This window comes from Gastrolobium bilobum, unplaced genomic scaffold (assembly GCF_033153095.1).
Source record: "Gastrolobium bilobum isolate Gb01-03AN ecotype WA unplaced genomic scaffold, APGP_CSIRO_Gbil_v1 utg12205, whole genome shotgun sequence".
NCBI lineage: Eukaryota > Viridiplantae > Streptophyta > Magnoliopsida > Fabales > Fabaceae > Gastrolobium > Gastrolobium bilobum.
In genome coordinates, this window is record NW_026899230.1 from 132583 (window position 1) to 150796 (window position 18214).

The window sequence follows — 18214 nt, forward strand, 5'->3', positions numbered from 1 at the left end:
TTGACGGCAGTGTCAAAGGATCCTACCTCAAATATAATTAATGGAGAAATGGTTGAAAAATTAAAGTAGTGGGAAAATTAAAAAAAAATTGTTTGATAGACCATAATATTATCAAGAAAATTAACAGAAATTTATTAAAATTATATTTGATTAAAAGTAAAATAATAACGACGAAAAATGTCAAAAAATCAAAAATACCCTTGTGATTATTCAAGAGACCTGTGAAAGTATCGTTGTGGGACACCTGTGCCATGAAGAGGAATAGCCAAATAGCATCATCATTTCTGTTTTCATATCATATTTGCAGAATCACACATGACCCAACAATTATTACGGCCTCTAAGACTATGGCCATGGTTTCACCGTCATACTTTTGCTAGCATTCCACTTCACCACCGTACTTGGCTTCCTTCACTGTTCTCCAAATCAAACTCATCCTTATGTCTTGTATCAGAATTTCGATTTCTGAATAGACCCATTTCGTTTTTTTGATTGCCCACTTCGGAAAGTTGCAATCTTTGCTAAAAACTTGTGTAATTTGTTTTGGGTTGCAGGGTCGCTTCTTTGGACCAAGTTGTGTTCGAAGCTCTTATGTTAGTTAAGGTGTTTTTTTTGTCCATCATAGGCATGATGAAAATAGTGCTACTGGAATTTTTATTTATTTACGATGTGAAAATGTAATGGTGGATGAATCTGTTGTTGACGAGAAGGTGTTTCTTGTTTTGCCACAGAGACTGGGACCAGATGTTCGCGAAGGCAATGGGCATTTCCGTAACAATCATGGCGCCAAAATTTTTGCTCACCCAATTATCTCCATATACCACCTCCAAGGTGGTCTTTTGAAACAGTGTTTTGGACCAAAATTTACACACACCGCACAGTTTCATTGGGAACCAGGTTGCTGCTTTTATTTCTCATACTCTTCTGCCAAACACATCTATTCAATAACCACTCTCTCACTTAACCATCAATCCCCCTAAAAATCACTTACCAAACACCTCTTTGTAACCTTTTTTTTTTTTTTTTTACAATCTCTTACAACTATATCTTAACACCATTGATTTTCGTCAATCAACGGTTATCATTTATTGTGAATTAATACTTAATTAATGAGTTTAATTTGTGAAAATCATAACCGTTGATTAGCGGAAATCAACAGTGTTAAGATATAGTTGTAAGAGGTTGTAAAAAAAAGTTGTAAATATAACCTACCTCTTAAAATAAATTGATTTTATTTTTATTTTTTTAACAATAAAACTCACTCACTTTTATAAAAAAAATTTAATAATAAAAGTAAAAATATTTTTCCCCCACTCCATTTCGCGCTAAAGACATATCCATCCACAAAGCAATCAAACATGCATCTCTTGGTTTTGCTTCATGCCAACACTAACACCACCCTTTCTTCCTCACTCAGCGATGCCTCCTTTTCCATTCCAAAACCAACACAGGCACATAATTTTATTTTATTTTAACCTTTTATTTGCGCCCATGTTTTTTAATCTTAAAAAAACACAAACAAAACCATAAATTTTTTTTTTTTTTTTTTTTTTTTGGAATAATGTGATGATATTTTTGTGACAGTTGGGTTACAGTCCACCAGGGGAACTGTTCGAAATGGATGAGGAACTTAAGCCAAGGTCTCAACTTTTATTTATTTATTTATTTATTTTTCTATTTTATTGTCATAAACCATAAATTAGTGGTTTTATTCAAGTGAATTTTGGGTTCTTGCTTGTCTGAATTTTCTGCAGCATTGTAATGAAAATATGATGTCTATTAAGGTTTAGCTGCGCCTTATGCTCAGTTCACTCAGCATAGAGAAACTTGTGCTCTTTTGGGTATGGGGTTTTGAGAAAACAAGAGCTAGCTTTAAGCAAAACAATTGTTTTGGATTTTTTACCATGATTGAGTCAGTTTATAGAGGTTCACTTAGTAAAACATTACATGAAATTAGCAATATTTTTGTTCATCTGGAAGTTGTTGCCAATGCCAATACTTCAGTTTGTTACATGTGTCCAATTCCCAACCCCCCTGAAAATATCATTCTTTTTATTTTTATTTTTCAGGTCTTCTCAGGTAAAAAGATTAAGCTATTTGGTGTGGTTAATTGCAAACTGCATGCAATAATGCTCAATTTTTGAAATTACTCAAAATGCAGATTAAGATTTGGATGTTGGTTAGATTGTTCCAAATTAGATATTTTATGAAGAAGGGCGGTTCCTTTGTGCAGTGTGTCCAGCAAAGCGAACTCTCAGACACCAGAACCAAGGTCCTGGTTTGGTCCAAATGGACAGTATATCAGAGAGTTACCATGTCCAATATGTAATGGAAAGGTACTTCCCTTCATAATTATATTTGTTTACTCAATGAAGCAGAATTCCAACTTTGTCTTAGGAGGCTTTAATGACTTAGATCATTTGTGCCACGAATACCCAACTTGCCTCAGAAAAGCTAGGATCATCACATTTTTGTAAACGTGGTTGTCTTACATGCCCCTTTTCCATCTAAGACAGCTTGAAATTAAATTCATATCTGATTTGAATTTCAATTTTTAAGTTTGCAAATATGTAATCTCTTGGTAAGGTTGCATAGAGTGACAATATAGATCTTATCCACGAGTTGACCCGTGACACAATTTGTCAAAATATACGTAGTGTTAACCCGCAAATTTAAATGGATCGTATTTGGGTCTAAAATTTGACATGTTTTATTTTTGTGACGGATCAGGGGTTAACCCGCGGTTCACGTGTCAACTAGAATTATTTTTGTAATTTTCTATTATTTATGAAATCAAGAGAAAAATATTTTTAAAAAATATAACATTTTTTAAAATTTAAATTTTAATTGTTGATATTTATCAATTAATTAATAATAAATTTGTTCCATTAAATTTAAGCTAATGAATTATAATTGTTGATTCACAACTACTTGGAATCTAAAAAAACACAAAATTATAATTTAAAATCTATCTTTAGGTTTTTTTAATCCTATTCACCCTTACGTCGGCCCTCTCTTCCTCGTCGACGTCCACCGCCTTGTTCGCCGCCGGTCCAGCTCCATCCTCGCCGCCGAGCAAGAAATTCAGGTTTGGATCTTCGAACCAAATTTCTATTTTGCTTTCAACTTTCGCCCCTTTCCACCTAGCACCCTTATTTCACCCTTCTTCTTCGATCTGGGTTTCGATTCTCATTCTATCTTCCTCGTCGGACCTGCAGTTCACACCTTCGTGCAAACCAACCCCTGCATGTTCGTGCGGCCACTATTTAACCTGAAAGTTCCTGGAAGCATGGTGTCTGGAGATACAGATTTACAGGATCTGGGCAACACTGAAGGATCCTCCTCAAGAGGTGGAAAGAAGAATGTTAAGAAGGGGAAAAAGGTTAGCGCTTCAGTTTTGGGAAGGAAGAAGGTTAAGAAAATGCAGATGGTATGCAAACTACTATCCCTCTACAAATACATTTGTAAATATTTAATTTTACCTCTTCATTTTTTATTTTTCTATTTCTACTTCTCCCAATCTCAATCTTATTCTTATTAGGTTTGATTAATTTGCATCAGAAATGCATGTTTCACTTGAGTTGAGTGGTCTTGTGCTCGAATGATTTAGGCTGCTATCAGTTTTGTTAATTTTCTATTTTCAGTATACATATAATAAACCTATTTTTATAGTTCCGTGAAGCAAATTGGAATAGCAAGAAGTCAAATGTGTTAGAATTTTTAGAATATCTTTGTAATATTAAGATTATACATGGAACATCTAATTAGAGTATGTCAGAGGATTTGTTAGGATTAGTTTCTCTATTTGTGTAAATTTCATAAATTATTTCTTTATTTTAAGAATTTTTTATTTAATGTAAATAGAGATGAATGTTTTCTATTTCGTATCACTTCACAAAACATTAATATATAACATATTCATTCTTCTCTCTTTTTCTTACCTATGATATGATTCTACCAGATGCAGAATAAAATGCAAAAAGTGCAGTGGTCAAATCTGCCTGAAGACCTGCTCATACCAATTGCGGATGGTCTAGGACTGATTGATTTTCTGTGTTTCCGTGGTGTTTGCAAAGATTGGCACAATGCTTCTTCAAAAGCTAAGCATAAATGTTCTGGAGCTGACCTTGGTTTCTTCTGTATGATGATGGGGAAGGTTCTCAGTGTTCCCTGCTAAGCAACCAAGATAAAATCTACACCATCAACATCCCGGAACTAGATGGGGCAACTTGCCTTGCATCCAATGAAGGATGGCTTCTTGTCTTGCTAGATTCATACCATAATCCTAGAACCCTAGGTGCTACATTTCAAGAAGCAAAACTAATTACATGAATAGTGAAACTAGATTCACATACCAATGTACAGCCAAGGCTCTGATACCAATTGTAGGAAATCTTAGATTTATGCGGAAGCGGTTTAGGACCTAGTACATTGGTATGCTTACCGAATCATCCTTGTTTCACAATTACCTCTCGGTGCGCAGGTCTCGTGTAGAATCTTCCCTTGTAGGATTCCTCTTCACGAACAGCTCACCTCAGTGCCGCAGCACGAACAACCTCCTTGAAGCTGGACTGTGGCAGATCTTCCAAACTATCTCTCGAGGAGGAAGAGGAAGTGTGTGAGCACTGATTAGATTCTGAGCTTGCCTCTTTCTCACAAAAAAGACCTAGGAGGCTGATGACTTAAGAGGTACTATTTATATGGGTTTCAAGAAACCCTAGCTCATTGGGCTCTAGGTTCCTTGGGCTCTTCTCATACTAATAACCCATTTGGGCTTTAGTAAAAGAGCAAACCCAACATCGACATGGTTCAATGTTCTTCTTTTGCCCCTTTTCCAGAGCAAAAATAGAGCTTCCAAGCTGTCCTTTCACAGAATTATCTGACCATATTGCGGCATTTTCATCTGTTCCCACTTCTCAAGATTGCACTCTTGTTGTGATTAGTCGAAGCAATGATTATGAATTAGAACTCTACTTGCTTTGCAGGGGGAATAGCATATGGGCCAAGCACAATTTTTCTTGCCATAGATTAAGTTTGTATTCAATAACTTTTGCTGCCTTTGGTCAAGGGAAATTTCATTTTTTTGATGACTTTTATGGTTTAGTTCCTTTGATGCTAATACCCAAGTATGGAGGACTCGTGCGATAGCTCCACGCTGCTATAAATTTACCGTGGGTGAATTGAGGTATGAAATGCAAAGAAACATGTTGAAGTATATGGATGTAAAGAGTAAACTGGGACTAGAGGCAAATGTTTCAATTTCTACATGCGGAACGCTAGTGACACGCTCTAGTGGTCAATGTGGCTTTGCAATTCAAGGTGAAAACATTCTTGCAACTAGAATATCTGAAAAAGCCCGAGCAAAAGGATTTTACATTACTTATCTTATCCAAGTAGCCGTCACGTTAAAGGGGTGTGGATCCAACCAAGTTACCTTAATATACCTCCAGACCAAAGCTGGTAATTTGTTGGGGGTTTCACTTTTTTATCCAGTTATCATTTTGCTGACTCTTCCATGGGTTTGTTTATTTATTTTAAACTTTGGGATTTTATTTTTTGATATGTAGATCAAGACTATTTATTTTATGCTCAAGGATTTGGAGAAACTTTTATATATTTTCTTGTATGCTTTTAATTTGGGGTGTGTTCGTACGTGTTTGTGTTCAGTTCTGTTTACAATGCTATCACATTTGCGAAATAGAGACAGAACCGGAACAATGTTCCTGCCCCTGAAAAATATTTAGAATTCAATTTCTAATACATCACTGAAAGTAAAAATTCTCTCACAATGTTTTATAAAAGGGCTTTGGTTTTGTCATGATACAGGAATAACTTCTTTTTTTCCAACAAAGAAAACGACAAACTAGACGATATTAAAGAAACATTCAAGTTCTTTTAATAAAAAGCAGCTATGTAACCATCATCTGCCAGAGCTTTAGATTCTTTCATTGAGAAAAAAAGTTTTTCTAACTTCCTCCTTAGTAACACATGCCCTTAATTTATCAATGACATCATCATGCACTGTAGGCCAGCTAGTACTAATCCACTCATGACAGGCTTCATCCTTGAAGAGATTACTGAAAAAATCACGAATCATCTTTACCAGGCCTTCCTCTTCTCGAATCCAACTTCCATTATCATCCTTAAGTTTCACATTTTTTTCATCTTTTCCTTCTGATAATAGTCTTTGTATGATAGTATCTCGTGTTTCTATCACCTTCGTTAATCCACTCCGTTCGAGATTTTTCATACCATAATAACTCTTCGTGGTCAAGTACCTCTTCAAGCTCAGATTTGATCTTACATTTCACTTTCTCTAGGTAATCTTTATTGTGCTCAGAAATGGCTCTTTGGATACCTTCTAGTCTACTCATCAACTTTTCTTCCTATGCTTGATATTCCCAATAACCTCGTTCCACTCCTTAATGCAAGGGGTAAGCTCCTTAATGCAAGGGGTAAGCATCTTCAAACAATCAGCTATGTTGCCATGCACGTTCCAATTCTCCATAAGAAATTGGTTGAAAAGGTTGTGATCTTGCCAAAAAGAATGAGAACGGAAAGGTCGTTCCTTCCACTCATCTTTGGAAGGGGTCAAAGTTATAAGTAGAGGATTATGGTCACTATTTAATCTAGGAAGGGCTCTTACATGGCCTTCCTCAAAGATAACCCTCCACCTATCATTGCTACAAGCACGATCTAGCCTTTTGTATACTCTATCCATATTCAGGAAACGAGGACCACGCCAAGTAAATTTAGATCCTGAACTATCCAAATCAATCATCTTCAAATCCGTAAGGAGGGATGCAAACCTATTGCATTTATATAATTCTACTGTGGCACCTCCACGTTTCTCTAAAGGGGAAGCAATCTCATTAAAATCACCAGTAGTAAGCTAGGGTTCATTTATAGTATCTGCAATCCGACGAGGATCCTGCCAAACGCTACATCTAACCTCTTCTCTAGAATTAGCGTAAATAAAGGTGCAGATGAAAGCAACCTTATCTGAGAAACATACCTTCAAATGAATCATTTGCATGGTTTTTTCCAAAATCGTAACTTGACAATTCTCCATGCTCCACAATACCTGAATCCCTCCCATGAAACCTTGAGCTTCTTCAACAATACAACCACTATACCCTATCCTTCTTATAATCTTCTTAGCCTTCATACCACTTATTTGAGGTTCAAAAATAGTAGTCAAATCTACTCTGTGTTTCTGTATCATACTAGTCAAGGCTTCTATAAACCTTTTTTTTGCTGCACCTCGGCAGTTCCAAGCAATCAAAGACATTAATTCACCATACAGGTTGCAGGTTTAGGTTCCCTGCTGATCTCTTATCTTCCTCAAAACTGTCTTCATCAATAACTACTTTATCAACCTCCATATGATGCATAATATTATAGGACTCCGATTGGTTAATGACCAAAGCTCTATTAGGATATGGAGCTTTAGGATTTTTTTAAACCATTTGCACCTCCACTGTGGTCTCCCAGATTTTGATCTACTTCCATTTCTGTGTTTTGGTCGGGATGCATATGAACTTATCTCTCTCCAATCAACGTTGGTGTTTTCAAAAGCTGGTTCTGAGTTTTAGCAACAACTTGCTGACGTTACCCTATCTTCTTGGGAATTTCTTCTTTCTTTGATGGCATAAGGTTGCTTTTAGTAACTAACCTATCATCTGAGGGTCCCCTAATATGTATGAATCTATCTGCATGTTCCTCCAATGCAATCCTAGGTTGACTCGAAAGATCTCTACGATTAATTCCTTGTATACTATTATTAATGAATTCTTTACTTTTTGCGATGATTGCTCCCTCCCCCACGGTCATTTGGTCAATTATAACGCTTGATTTATACACATGATTGGGTCCCTCATTAATCACCTCCAACTCAACTTGATTCATTTCCTCATTTTTCGATAGAATATCATATCTCGTTTTTGTAGTTGGCGCATTTAATATGGGCTGATATGATTGCACTGATAACTGCTTCGATTGCGCTGAATTCTCCCCGAAATCACGACGTATGATTCTCCTCACTGTTGTCGGAGTTCTGCCTTCCTGAACAGCAGCTTGGCTTCTAGGACGACGTTGTCTGCTAACCACCATCCAAGGCATAGGCCCGTCACGATTTTCTTCAATTTTTTCTTCTCCACCATCTCCATTATGATGAGCTTCATTAGCCACAATTTGTCCCTGCACTAAATCAGAGCAGGAATCTTTAGTATGGCCATACTTTCACCAGTTGAAACAAATAAGTCCTAGACCTTCATACTCAATTTGCTTCAACATTCCCTCAAGAACATACTTTCCTTTCAACGGTTTAGCCAAATCCAGTCCAACACAAATTCTTACAAAGCGACCCATGGCATGAAGGTTTGTAGTGCTATCAATTTTTATCAGCTTTCGTATCCAGTTACCCACCATACGAAAGAAATCCTTATAATAAAACTCCAATGGAATATCAGGGAGACAGATCCAAGCTGCTATTTTTGAGATGCCCTCAGCGTTTGGCCTGAAAGCAGGTTCCCATTTACGTAGAGACAAATAGTGACCTAGGGCAACCCAAGGGCCTTCATTAAGAGCAAATTCCATGTCTTCATCATCACTAAACTGGACCACATAGAACTCGTTCCCAATATCAGTGACATTCACTCTTCCCTTCCTAGCCCATAAAGCCTCAGTCTTTTTCTTCATGAAAGAAACACCTATTGATCTGCCCAGCAAGTTAACAATTAATTCTTTCTCCCACACTTTATGCAAACGTCTTCTTCCTCTTAACGTGCAGCCAAAATGAGTCCTCCCATCCTCTTCCTCCCACATCTTTATGCCCCCAAAATTAACGTCTTCTTCTTCAGCCAGATCACCCTGCAAGTTTTCTTCTTCATAGGTATCATGCATCACCCTCCCAGTTATCCTTCTCTCCATTATGACGTAACAACATTTCCTTCCATGAAGTTTGACGCTCCTCTTGGTCCCTCATCCAGGGTTCCTCCCTAAGAACCATTGATACATCATGGGAAAATTGATTTCCACGATCCTTATTTCGTTTATTACTGCACTTCAGGATGTCCTCCTCCTCCGATGATTTTTCTAGTGGCTCTCTATGCTCCATGATATCTGTTTTTGATAATTTTGTAGGCTTTTGATCATTTTTGTACCGCTTTTAATCATTTTTGTTCTTCAAGATTTAATAAGGTCTTTTTTACTCTGCAAGGTACAATTATTCTCTCATAAATAGCAAAATTAAATTTCAATCATATGGTTTTGGTTTGATTCTTAGATTTTCCTTTTCGTCAATAAAATTTGTAATCTTTCCTAATTATATATAGGATATGTCTTCTCTAATTTAAACTTTTATATGAAAAAATAACTCTTTGGAAAAGATTGATGATTAGTAAACCATAAACTATAGCGTTCTTGTGATCCATTGTTCTCACTTTTTGAGTGCTTTAGGATCAGTTTAATTTGCTAAAACATAGGAATATAACTTATTTTATTTGATCATGTAAATTAATATAAGTATTAAAATAATAATTAAGGGATAACCCAAGTTTTAAAATTTTGTTAATCACTAAATTAAATTATAAAATTTTGTGAAAAGACACAAAATCTCAACTTTCTTACACCCAAAAATAATGCACATTACGTATTATATTATAATAAATTTTGCTTATTCTATTGATTGGTATTTAAAATATTTCAATTCCATGCATTGGTCCTTAAGGGCTCGTTTAGTGGACATGATATGATAAAAACAAATAGGATAAGATAGTTGGATAAGGATATGATATGATATGGATAGGATAAACACATATCATATCTTGATGTGCATTGGATTAGCAATGTGATATAGGATTATGCTATCCTATCATGTGTTAGAGGTGCACCAAATATCATAAGGATATGATATAAATAGACTAAAATATCTTTTTTAACAAAATATCATAAAAATTATTATAAATTAATTTTAAATTTTTTAAATTTATTTATACAATTGTAACAATTATAATTTTAGACATAATATTTTAAATTAATTTTTTTATCCTCTATATTTATGCACACCATTCAAAAATCTTGATTCATTTAACTACTTACTTTTGTATCATTCAAAAATCATGTTTCACTCATTCAAAAACCATGTTTCACTCATTCAAAAAGGCATGACGATGAATTACAAAATACGAATACAGTTGCAAATAAAGAACACTAAAATCAATTTATGTGTCTATTAGTTAGCCATTCATTCTAAGTATAGCCCAACGCATTTTTAAGAGCCCAAATGTTAATATGATGGTTTATACTCATATCTCCAATCACTACGATGGTATCGATAGCCTCTATATGGAGCAAGAAATCCCTCACAATTTGTATATCCAGCATCCACATGTGTTCATATGATTCAACCACTTGTGTAGTATTATTCTATCTGTGTTCTCATTTAATACGCTTTAAATACAATATTAGACTAGGTATCCACTAGCCGACAGCCGCCGAAGACTAATTATTGCGAGGTGAGAAATCACATTAAGTAGATAAACCTCTTATAACAAAAACTTGTGTATTTACTCTAAACAAACAGTTGCTAATTGTTTTATATAAATTTATAAGAGCATTTAGATGTAGGAGTAGAATGAATATCTTGCCCTAGTAAAAAAAGGAAATCGTGCGTGTAGCGTTTAAAGAAATTTTTTTGAGCTAATTATTATATTTTGAGTGGAGATAAATGAAGATTTTTGTGGTATTCTCGAAAGAAAAAAATACAGTATATTCTATTTCAGATGGAAATAAAGAGAGAAATTTGCAATGTAGTTGGGGAAAAAAAAGTTGTGCACTTTACATTAGGCATGAAGTGAAAGATTTTGCGAGAATTCTTGTAAAAAAATAGAAATAAAAATTGACATGAGGTAAAAAACTCAGGCGATTTAATATGTGACTAAACAAAGATATATATATATATATATATATATATATATATATATATATATTTTTTTTTTTTTTTTATATAAATTAAAATGATACACATAACCTAACACTGCTTATTAAAATCTCTCACTACTATATCAAATCTATCTCTTATCTTTTATCTGTTTTATTTTTCTTTATTATTTGTATTTTAGTTGGAATAATTTTTTTAATTTATAAAATAATCTATAATTGAATTTTAAAGAACCAATTCTCCCTCTTTTAATTTTTTTTTCTAAAGATTTTTAATGGGTTAATAATTGAGATGAACGTAATAAGTTTTAAAAAATAAAATAAAAACAAAATGGAATATAATTTTGAGACTAAATTTAAAACTCAAATAAAGTAAGGGTTTAATATTTTTTAATCAAAACTTTACACACATACAAATGGATGATATGTAAATATATGTGCAGCAGATAAATACATTTCTAAAAAATATATTAAATCCATAAAAATAAAAGAAAAAAGTTTTATTTATTTTTTCTTCCAAAAAAAGGAGCACACTAGGGAATAGTGACAAAGTGTCACTTTTTGACTAAATTTTTTAGCCAAATGTCATGTGAATAGTATTTTTTACCAAATTAACATGTGTCATAATTCGCTACCATTGGTAGCGAATTACGTTCACCAATGATTTCGTGACACGTGGTCATATTGCAGATGAAATTTGTTACTACTAATAGCGAATTATAACACGTCAGCTTTTTCCTACAAAAGTGTGCCCACATTTCACAAAATCATTGACAAATGTAATTTGCTATTAGTCATAGCGAATTATGTGACAACATGGGAGCAGTTTGATAAAAAATACTATTCACGTGATATTTAAGTAAATTTTTTTGAGAAAAAATAACATTTTGATAACTGCTCCTCGTTCGAAGGCATATGGTAGTGATAGTAATCCACTCGCCTTTTGTTGTCTCTTTTTTAGCCACACATTAAACACACACACAGACCAAACGCACCCAAGTACGAAGAACAAGTTGCCATAATCATGTTGATAAAACAGAAAAGAGTTTGAATAAGCAAAAATAAACAGCACCAAATGAATACCTATCAAGTTCACACGTTCCCCACTCCATTTCGCGTTCTGACATATCCATCCACAAAGCAACCAAACATGCATCTCTTGCTCTTGCTTCATGCCAACACTAACACCACCCTTTGTTCCTCACTCACCGATGACTCCTTTTCCATCCCAAAACCAACACAGGCACACTCTTTTTTTGTCGCCCATTTTGTTTATTTAAAAAAACAGAAACAAAACCATAAATTTTTTTTTCTTTTACTTTTTTGTGTGGATAATGTGATGATATTTTTGTGACAGTTGGGTTACAGTGCTCCAGGGGAACTGTTCGGACTGGATGAGGAATTTAAGCCAAGGTCTCTACTTTTTCATTTTTATTTATTTATTTATTTATTTTTCTATTTTATTGTCATAAACCATAAATTTGTAGTTTTATTCAAGTGAAATTTGGGTTCTTGCATGTCTGAATTTTCTGCAGCATTGTAATGAAAATATGATGTCTATTAAGGTTTAGCTGCGCCTTATGCTCAGTTCACTCAGCATAGAGAAACTTGTACTCTTTTGGGTCTGGGGTTTTGAGAAAACAAGAGCTAGCTTTAAGCAAAACAATGGTTTTGGATTTTTTACCATGATTGAGTCAGTTTATAGAGGTGCACTTAGTAAAGCATTACATGAAACTAGCAATATTTTTGTACATCTGGAAGTTGTTGCCAATGCCAATACTTCAGTTTGTTACATGTGTCCAATTCCCAACCACCCTGAAAATATCATTCTTTTTTTTTATTTTCCAGGTCTTCTCAGATAAAAGATTAAGCTATTTGGTGTGGTTAATTGCAAACTGTCTTGAATATATACATACAATAATAATTTTTCAAGTTACTCAAAATGCACTAAGATTTGGATGTTGGTTAAGATTGCTCCACATTAGGTATTTTATGAAGAAGGGTGGTTCCTTTGTGCAGAGTGTCCAGCAAAGCTAACTCTCATACACCCGAACCAAGGTCCTGGTTTGGTCCAAATGGACAGTATATCAGAGAGTTACCATGTCCAAGTTGCCGGGGAAGGGGTTATACTCCTTGTACAGAGTGTGGAATTGAAAGATCAAGATCAGACTGTCCAATATGTAATGGAAAGGTACTTCCCTTCGTAATTATATTTGCTTACTGAATGAAGCAGAATCTCAACTTGGTCTTAGGAGGGTTTAATGGCTTAGATCATTTGTGCCATGAATACCCAAATTGCCTCTGACAAACTAGGTTCATCAAATTTTTGTAAATGTGGTTGTCTTACATGCCTCTTTTCCATCTAAGACAGCTTGAAATTAATTCATATCTGATTTGAATTTAACTTCTTCTTTTTTCTTAATTTAAAATTCGCTTGAGGATGGGGTGCATGGGCTTTTACTTCTTTCCTCCATGCACTCACATGGGAAATATTTAGAGTTCATGGACAATGAGACATGATATTTGATATTTGGTAGTGGCTCCTTTAGGAAAGAAAGTTGCAGTATATCATGGCTCTAGAGTGTCTATGCCTAGACTCATGAATTAGGAGAATGCTAGAATAACAGTGTGAAAGCCTGAAAGCCTAACCAGTCTTTCTAATTCAACTGATTTCCTTGGGCCATGAAAGACTATTATTACAGAGAATTAATCACAAGGCAAAACAATTCACATTATTACGGACTTATATTGATGCGCACCCTCACACTTCAACACATAACTTGATGCCATGATGTTGAGACACTTATTCAATTGTAAGACACAAGATTTACTAGTTAGATAAACCATTCTTAATTTTGCATCTTACATGTTTATGACTTCATATATTCACTGATTCTCGCTTGGTATTTTCTAATATTCATAGTAGTTGTAAAACACAGATATATAACATCATATCCTTGCACAATAGTTACTTTGCTTTACCATTTTGTTGTCCTTTGGTCTTCGTACAAACAGGGTATACTGACTTGCCACCAGTGCTCTGGAGATTGTGTTATATGGGAAGAATCAATTGATGAACAACCATGGGAGAGAGCCCGTTCTACGTAACTTTCGATATATAAATTTCGTCTTTCTTGACTGGTTCTGTTAACTCCTTGGCATTATTATTAAGACTTTTTACATTATCATGTGCATGTTAATGTAAAAACGCATTTGCAAACTCTTTCTAACTTCAGTTATCACAAACACTGACACTTCAAAAAGGAGCAGTCTCTTTGTTGGACAAATTAAATACTCGAATCAAACACATACCGGATACTTGTTTGACATGACATTTCGCATTTGCAAACTCTTTCTAACTTCAGTTATCACAAACACTGACACTTCAAAAAGGAGCAGTCTCTTTGTTGGACAAATTAAATACTCGAATCAAACACATACCGGATACTTGTTTGACATGACATTTCACATTCTCATATGACAACTTCAATTTTTATGTCCCAATATCCTCCTCCATGTCAATGTCCATGCTTCTTACCCCTCTTTCAAATCAATATTGCTGTAAAAAATGGTTCATAAATATACCAAATAGTAATGTGTAATGTTCCTTCTCAATCTATCAAAAGGGATCAATTCTTACTCTTTAATATCTCGAATATCAATGTAAACTGCTCAACTGGCTGTTTCTATATTCAAAAGATTTTATTCTGATTTTCTTTTTTGTTCCCCTTATATAATGTTTTACATCTTTTCAACTTCTTCATGTCACATGTGGATAGGAAATTATATCAAATTATGCTGTTGAAATGCTATAACTGGCATTGCTACTCTCTGTCTGGCTCCCTACACTTGTTATATTGGTTTCTGAAACTTGGTGCAGCATTTTTCTATTAATGGACAACCATGATCCATCAATATAAAATGTTAAATGTTTAACATGCTTTCTATAATCAATAATGTATTTTGTTCTTTCAGAGGGTAATTATTTTGACTTATTGGTTAAAATCATAATTATATCATTTTTAGTTATGGTATTATAAACAACTCTTGTGGTTTTTATTTATTATTATTATTATTATTATTATTATTATTTTGTACAAGGGAGGTGCAAGCACCTGGGTAGGGAGCTTTTGGTTTTTATTTGTATTGCATTAATTCTTGTTATTGTGTATACTTGACTCGAAGTTAATTTATGTGAACTTCTTAGCATTAGGATGTCATAAAAAATTTATATGATGGTGTTTTATTTACTTAACATACTTTAATGTGTTGTTTATTTTGCTTCTAAATCCTTGAATTATGCAAAATGGTTTTTTTTTTTATTTTGGTCATACAGAATGTTTCTTTATGGGTTTAATAGTTTTACTTTTTTCCCAGTTCCCCACTTAAAGTGAAGGAAGATGACGAAGTTGACAACTTAGACATAAAGCTAAAAGTGAAGAAAAAATCCAAGCGTGTTTACCAGTCACCTTCTCCTGAAGTCGGATTAAAGATTAGTCGTTCATTAAAAGTTAGTTGGGTGCTTAACCTTACATAACATGATTATTATATTGGATACGAATTGTTAAAATGCATATGTTTTACATGAATCACAGGTGTTGAGCCCATTAGCTTGTTCCCTTCTTTGATTGATATATATATATAGACACACAAACACATACATACATAATAAATGCTCATGCACGCTCAAAAAACACACACACACAGAGAGAGAGAGAGAGAAGAAAGAACACATTTATGTGTATAATCAAAGAGAAATTATACTCTCATGTTGCATGAGATTGATCTCTCATGTTGCACTCACATCGAAAAATGTGCCTTTCTCTTTTTCTTTTTTTTAAGAATTGGTAGGCCCCACTTTATTTGTCTCTCAACATGAGAGAACTTCTCTCCTACTACATGAGAGAAGTAATTCCTATAATCAAATGGCTCTTTGTGGGGTCCCATACGTTGAGAACTAAGTTGATAAGAATGCTTCTTATCATGTGGACTTCGGTATTAACCTATTTTTAGTTAAAGAGACTTGAGCATTAACTTCTTCATGTTATGCATGGACAGACCATGCAAAAGTTCAGAGGACGGTTATATTTGTGTATTGATTTTGCACTGTTTTCTCTTTCCTTGTGTTTACTGGTGTATTAATATGATAATCTGAGAAAGAGGATTTTCAGATATTGTTAAGGTTGCACACTTAAATGTCTTTGTTTAGTTGAATGATTGCAGAGTCTCAATGCTAAAACTGGTCTATTTAGCAACCGAATGAAGATTATCCACCAGGATCCCATGCTTCAGGCTCAGAGAGTGGCTGCTATTAAGGTTTAAAACGTTAAGACTTGCATTTCATTTGAACTTGGTGCTTTAAAAAATGGTGATTGCTCTCAGAATTGTAAATGGATTGCTTCCTTCATAATTATTTTTGTTCACAAGTTAATATTTGTTTGATTCATTGACATTTAGGAAATTAGGAATCACTTGATTTTGATCTATGAGGAATGTCCACAGGAATAAACACGATTCCAAAATAATTTTTTAATGTGTTTATTTTTCTGTGATATGGTAAAGGAGTAAAGACTCATTTTGGTCATCCAAAGATATGTACTATACCATATTAGTTCTCCATTTAAAAATATATCAAATTAATCTTCCAAAGATAATATGGGACATCAAATTAGTCAGTCCTTAAACTTCACAATTTTGCCATCAAATTGGTCCGTAAAATGATATCAAACTTGTCCTTGAAGTACGAAAACTAATGGCATTAATCATAATTGAAGGACCAATTTGATGTCACTGATGTAAGGCTAATATGATGTTGTGTATATCTTTGAAGGATCAAAATGAGTGTTTACTCTACAATGAAATGAATTGAGTTTTATCAATAATAAATTTCCTTTTAGTCCTAGCTCAACGAAACTCTTGAATAGTTTTTGAATGCTATGATTTTAATTAGGCTAGGGAATAAGACATCTTCTACAGCCTGAGCATTTACCTTTTCTGTTTGCACATGTTTTATGAATTCTATAAGTTTGATGCTAATTTTGATCAGGCTAGGTAATACGAAATCTACCAAAGGCTGAGTAATTTTCTTTTCTGTTAGCATAAATTGTATGCCTCGGATAGAAATACATAAATTGTATGCCTCGGATAGAAATACAAAAACATACATGAAGGGCATGAGTTACTACTTGAGTGTGGTCACAAGACTTCTGCTTGCCAGGGTGAAAATTGTGCAAGTATTTAAAGCATTAGAATTTTGGCATACTGAAAATTCTGCACAATGAATATTTGCTTTAATGGATGCAGAAAGCCAAGGGAACTGTTGCAGCAAGAAAGCAGACCTCCAAAGCAATGAAAGCTTACTTTAGTGATCCAATAAACCGTCAGAAAAGGAGCATGGCCATGAAGGGTCATTTTTATACCCCTGCACCTGTGACTTCATGGCTGGTAGGCATGGTTGAACTTCTGACTCATTGGGCTTTTTCTTTTCCCCTCTAATGCAGGAGTGAAATTCTACTGCCAAAACTGTGGACGGGAAGGGCATAGGAGACACTACTGTCCAGAACTCAAGGATAGTTTGATTGATCGCAGGTTTGCATGTAGGCTATGTGGGGAAAAAGGCCACAACAGAAGAACGTGTAGAAAGTTAAGGATAAGCCATAGTAATGGGAGAGTTATAAAACACCATCAGTGTAAAATATGTCACCAATATGGCCATAACAGCAGGACATGCCCTCAAGTTGTTTCTAATAAAATAAGGGACATGGCCTCTCGAAGATCATACAAGTGTCGGTTGTGCCATAGAGAGGGACACAATATTAGGACATGCCCTAGTAGAACAGTTGTTACTGAACATCCTGAAGATTAATAACCGTATTTGTGAAAAACACAAGCTTTTCAACCTAAATCATATTGAGGAATGTAATCAGAACTGGAAAAGCTTTATTTATTTTCCTCAGGTTTATGTATCTGCAGCAAGACCTATTCAGTAATGTCGATTAGCCAAAACTGACAGAATTCAGCTAGGTTTAAGGGTGGTTGTTGGATGGGGTCATTCATCCATCGAAAAGTTATCAAGTATGCCAACTCATTCTGTTAAAAAATTTGGCAAAAAGATTCTGGTTCAGTAGCATTTTGCTTATTTTAATTTGTTTGATATAGTCTGTCATGATGTTATCTCAATATGGAAATGCAAGATACCTTGAGTATATTGGTCGTAAGGAAATTTCTGATGTCTAGTTTGCACGTGAAGTATCTTTGATGGAGATCTAGGACT

General features: G+C 34.4%; 1 protein-coding gene and 1 pseudogene across 3 annotated transcripts; both read left to right on the forward strand.

Annotated features, from left to right (window-relative positions):
• Positions 1-2980: 2980 nt before the first annotated feature.
• Positions 2981-5541, forward strand: LOC133288669 (F-box protein At4g00893-like; annotated as a pseudogene).
• Positions 5542-11914: 6373 nt separating this feature from the next.
• On the forward strand, positions 11915-18125 carry LOC133288624 (uncharacterized). Of its 3 annotated transcripts, XM_061486428.1 has the most exons (8): positions 11915-12184; positions 12299-12354; positions 12961-13132; positions 13957-14045; positions 15319-15451; positions 16165-16257; positions 17245-17347; positions 17442-18125. In XM_061486428.1, the coding sequence occupies exons 1-8, from the start codon at positions 12017-12019 to the stop codon at positions 17804-17806; spliced, it is 1179 nt and encodes a 392-aa protein (XP_061342412.1). In that variant the 5' UTR covers positions 11915-12016; the 3' UTR covers positions 17807-18125. The 3 variants fall into 3 exon arrangements, with proteins under 3 accessions (XP_061342412.1, XP_061342413.1, XP_061342414.1); XM_061486429.1 differs by lacking the exon at positions 13957-14045; XM_061486430.1 differs by lacking the exons at positions 13957-14045; positions 15319-15451.
• Positions 18126-18214: the final 89 nt, after the last annotated feature.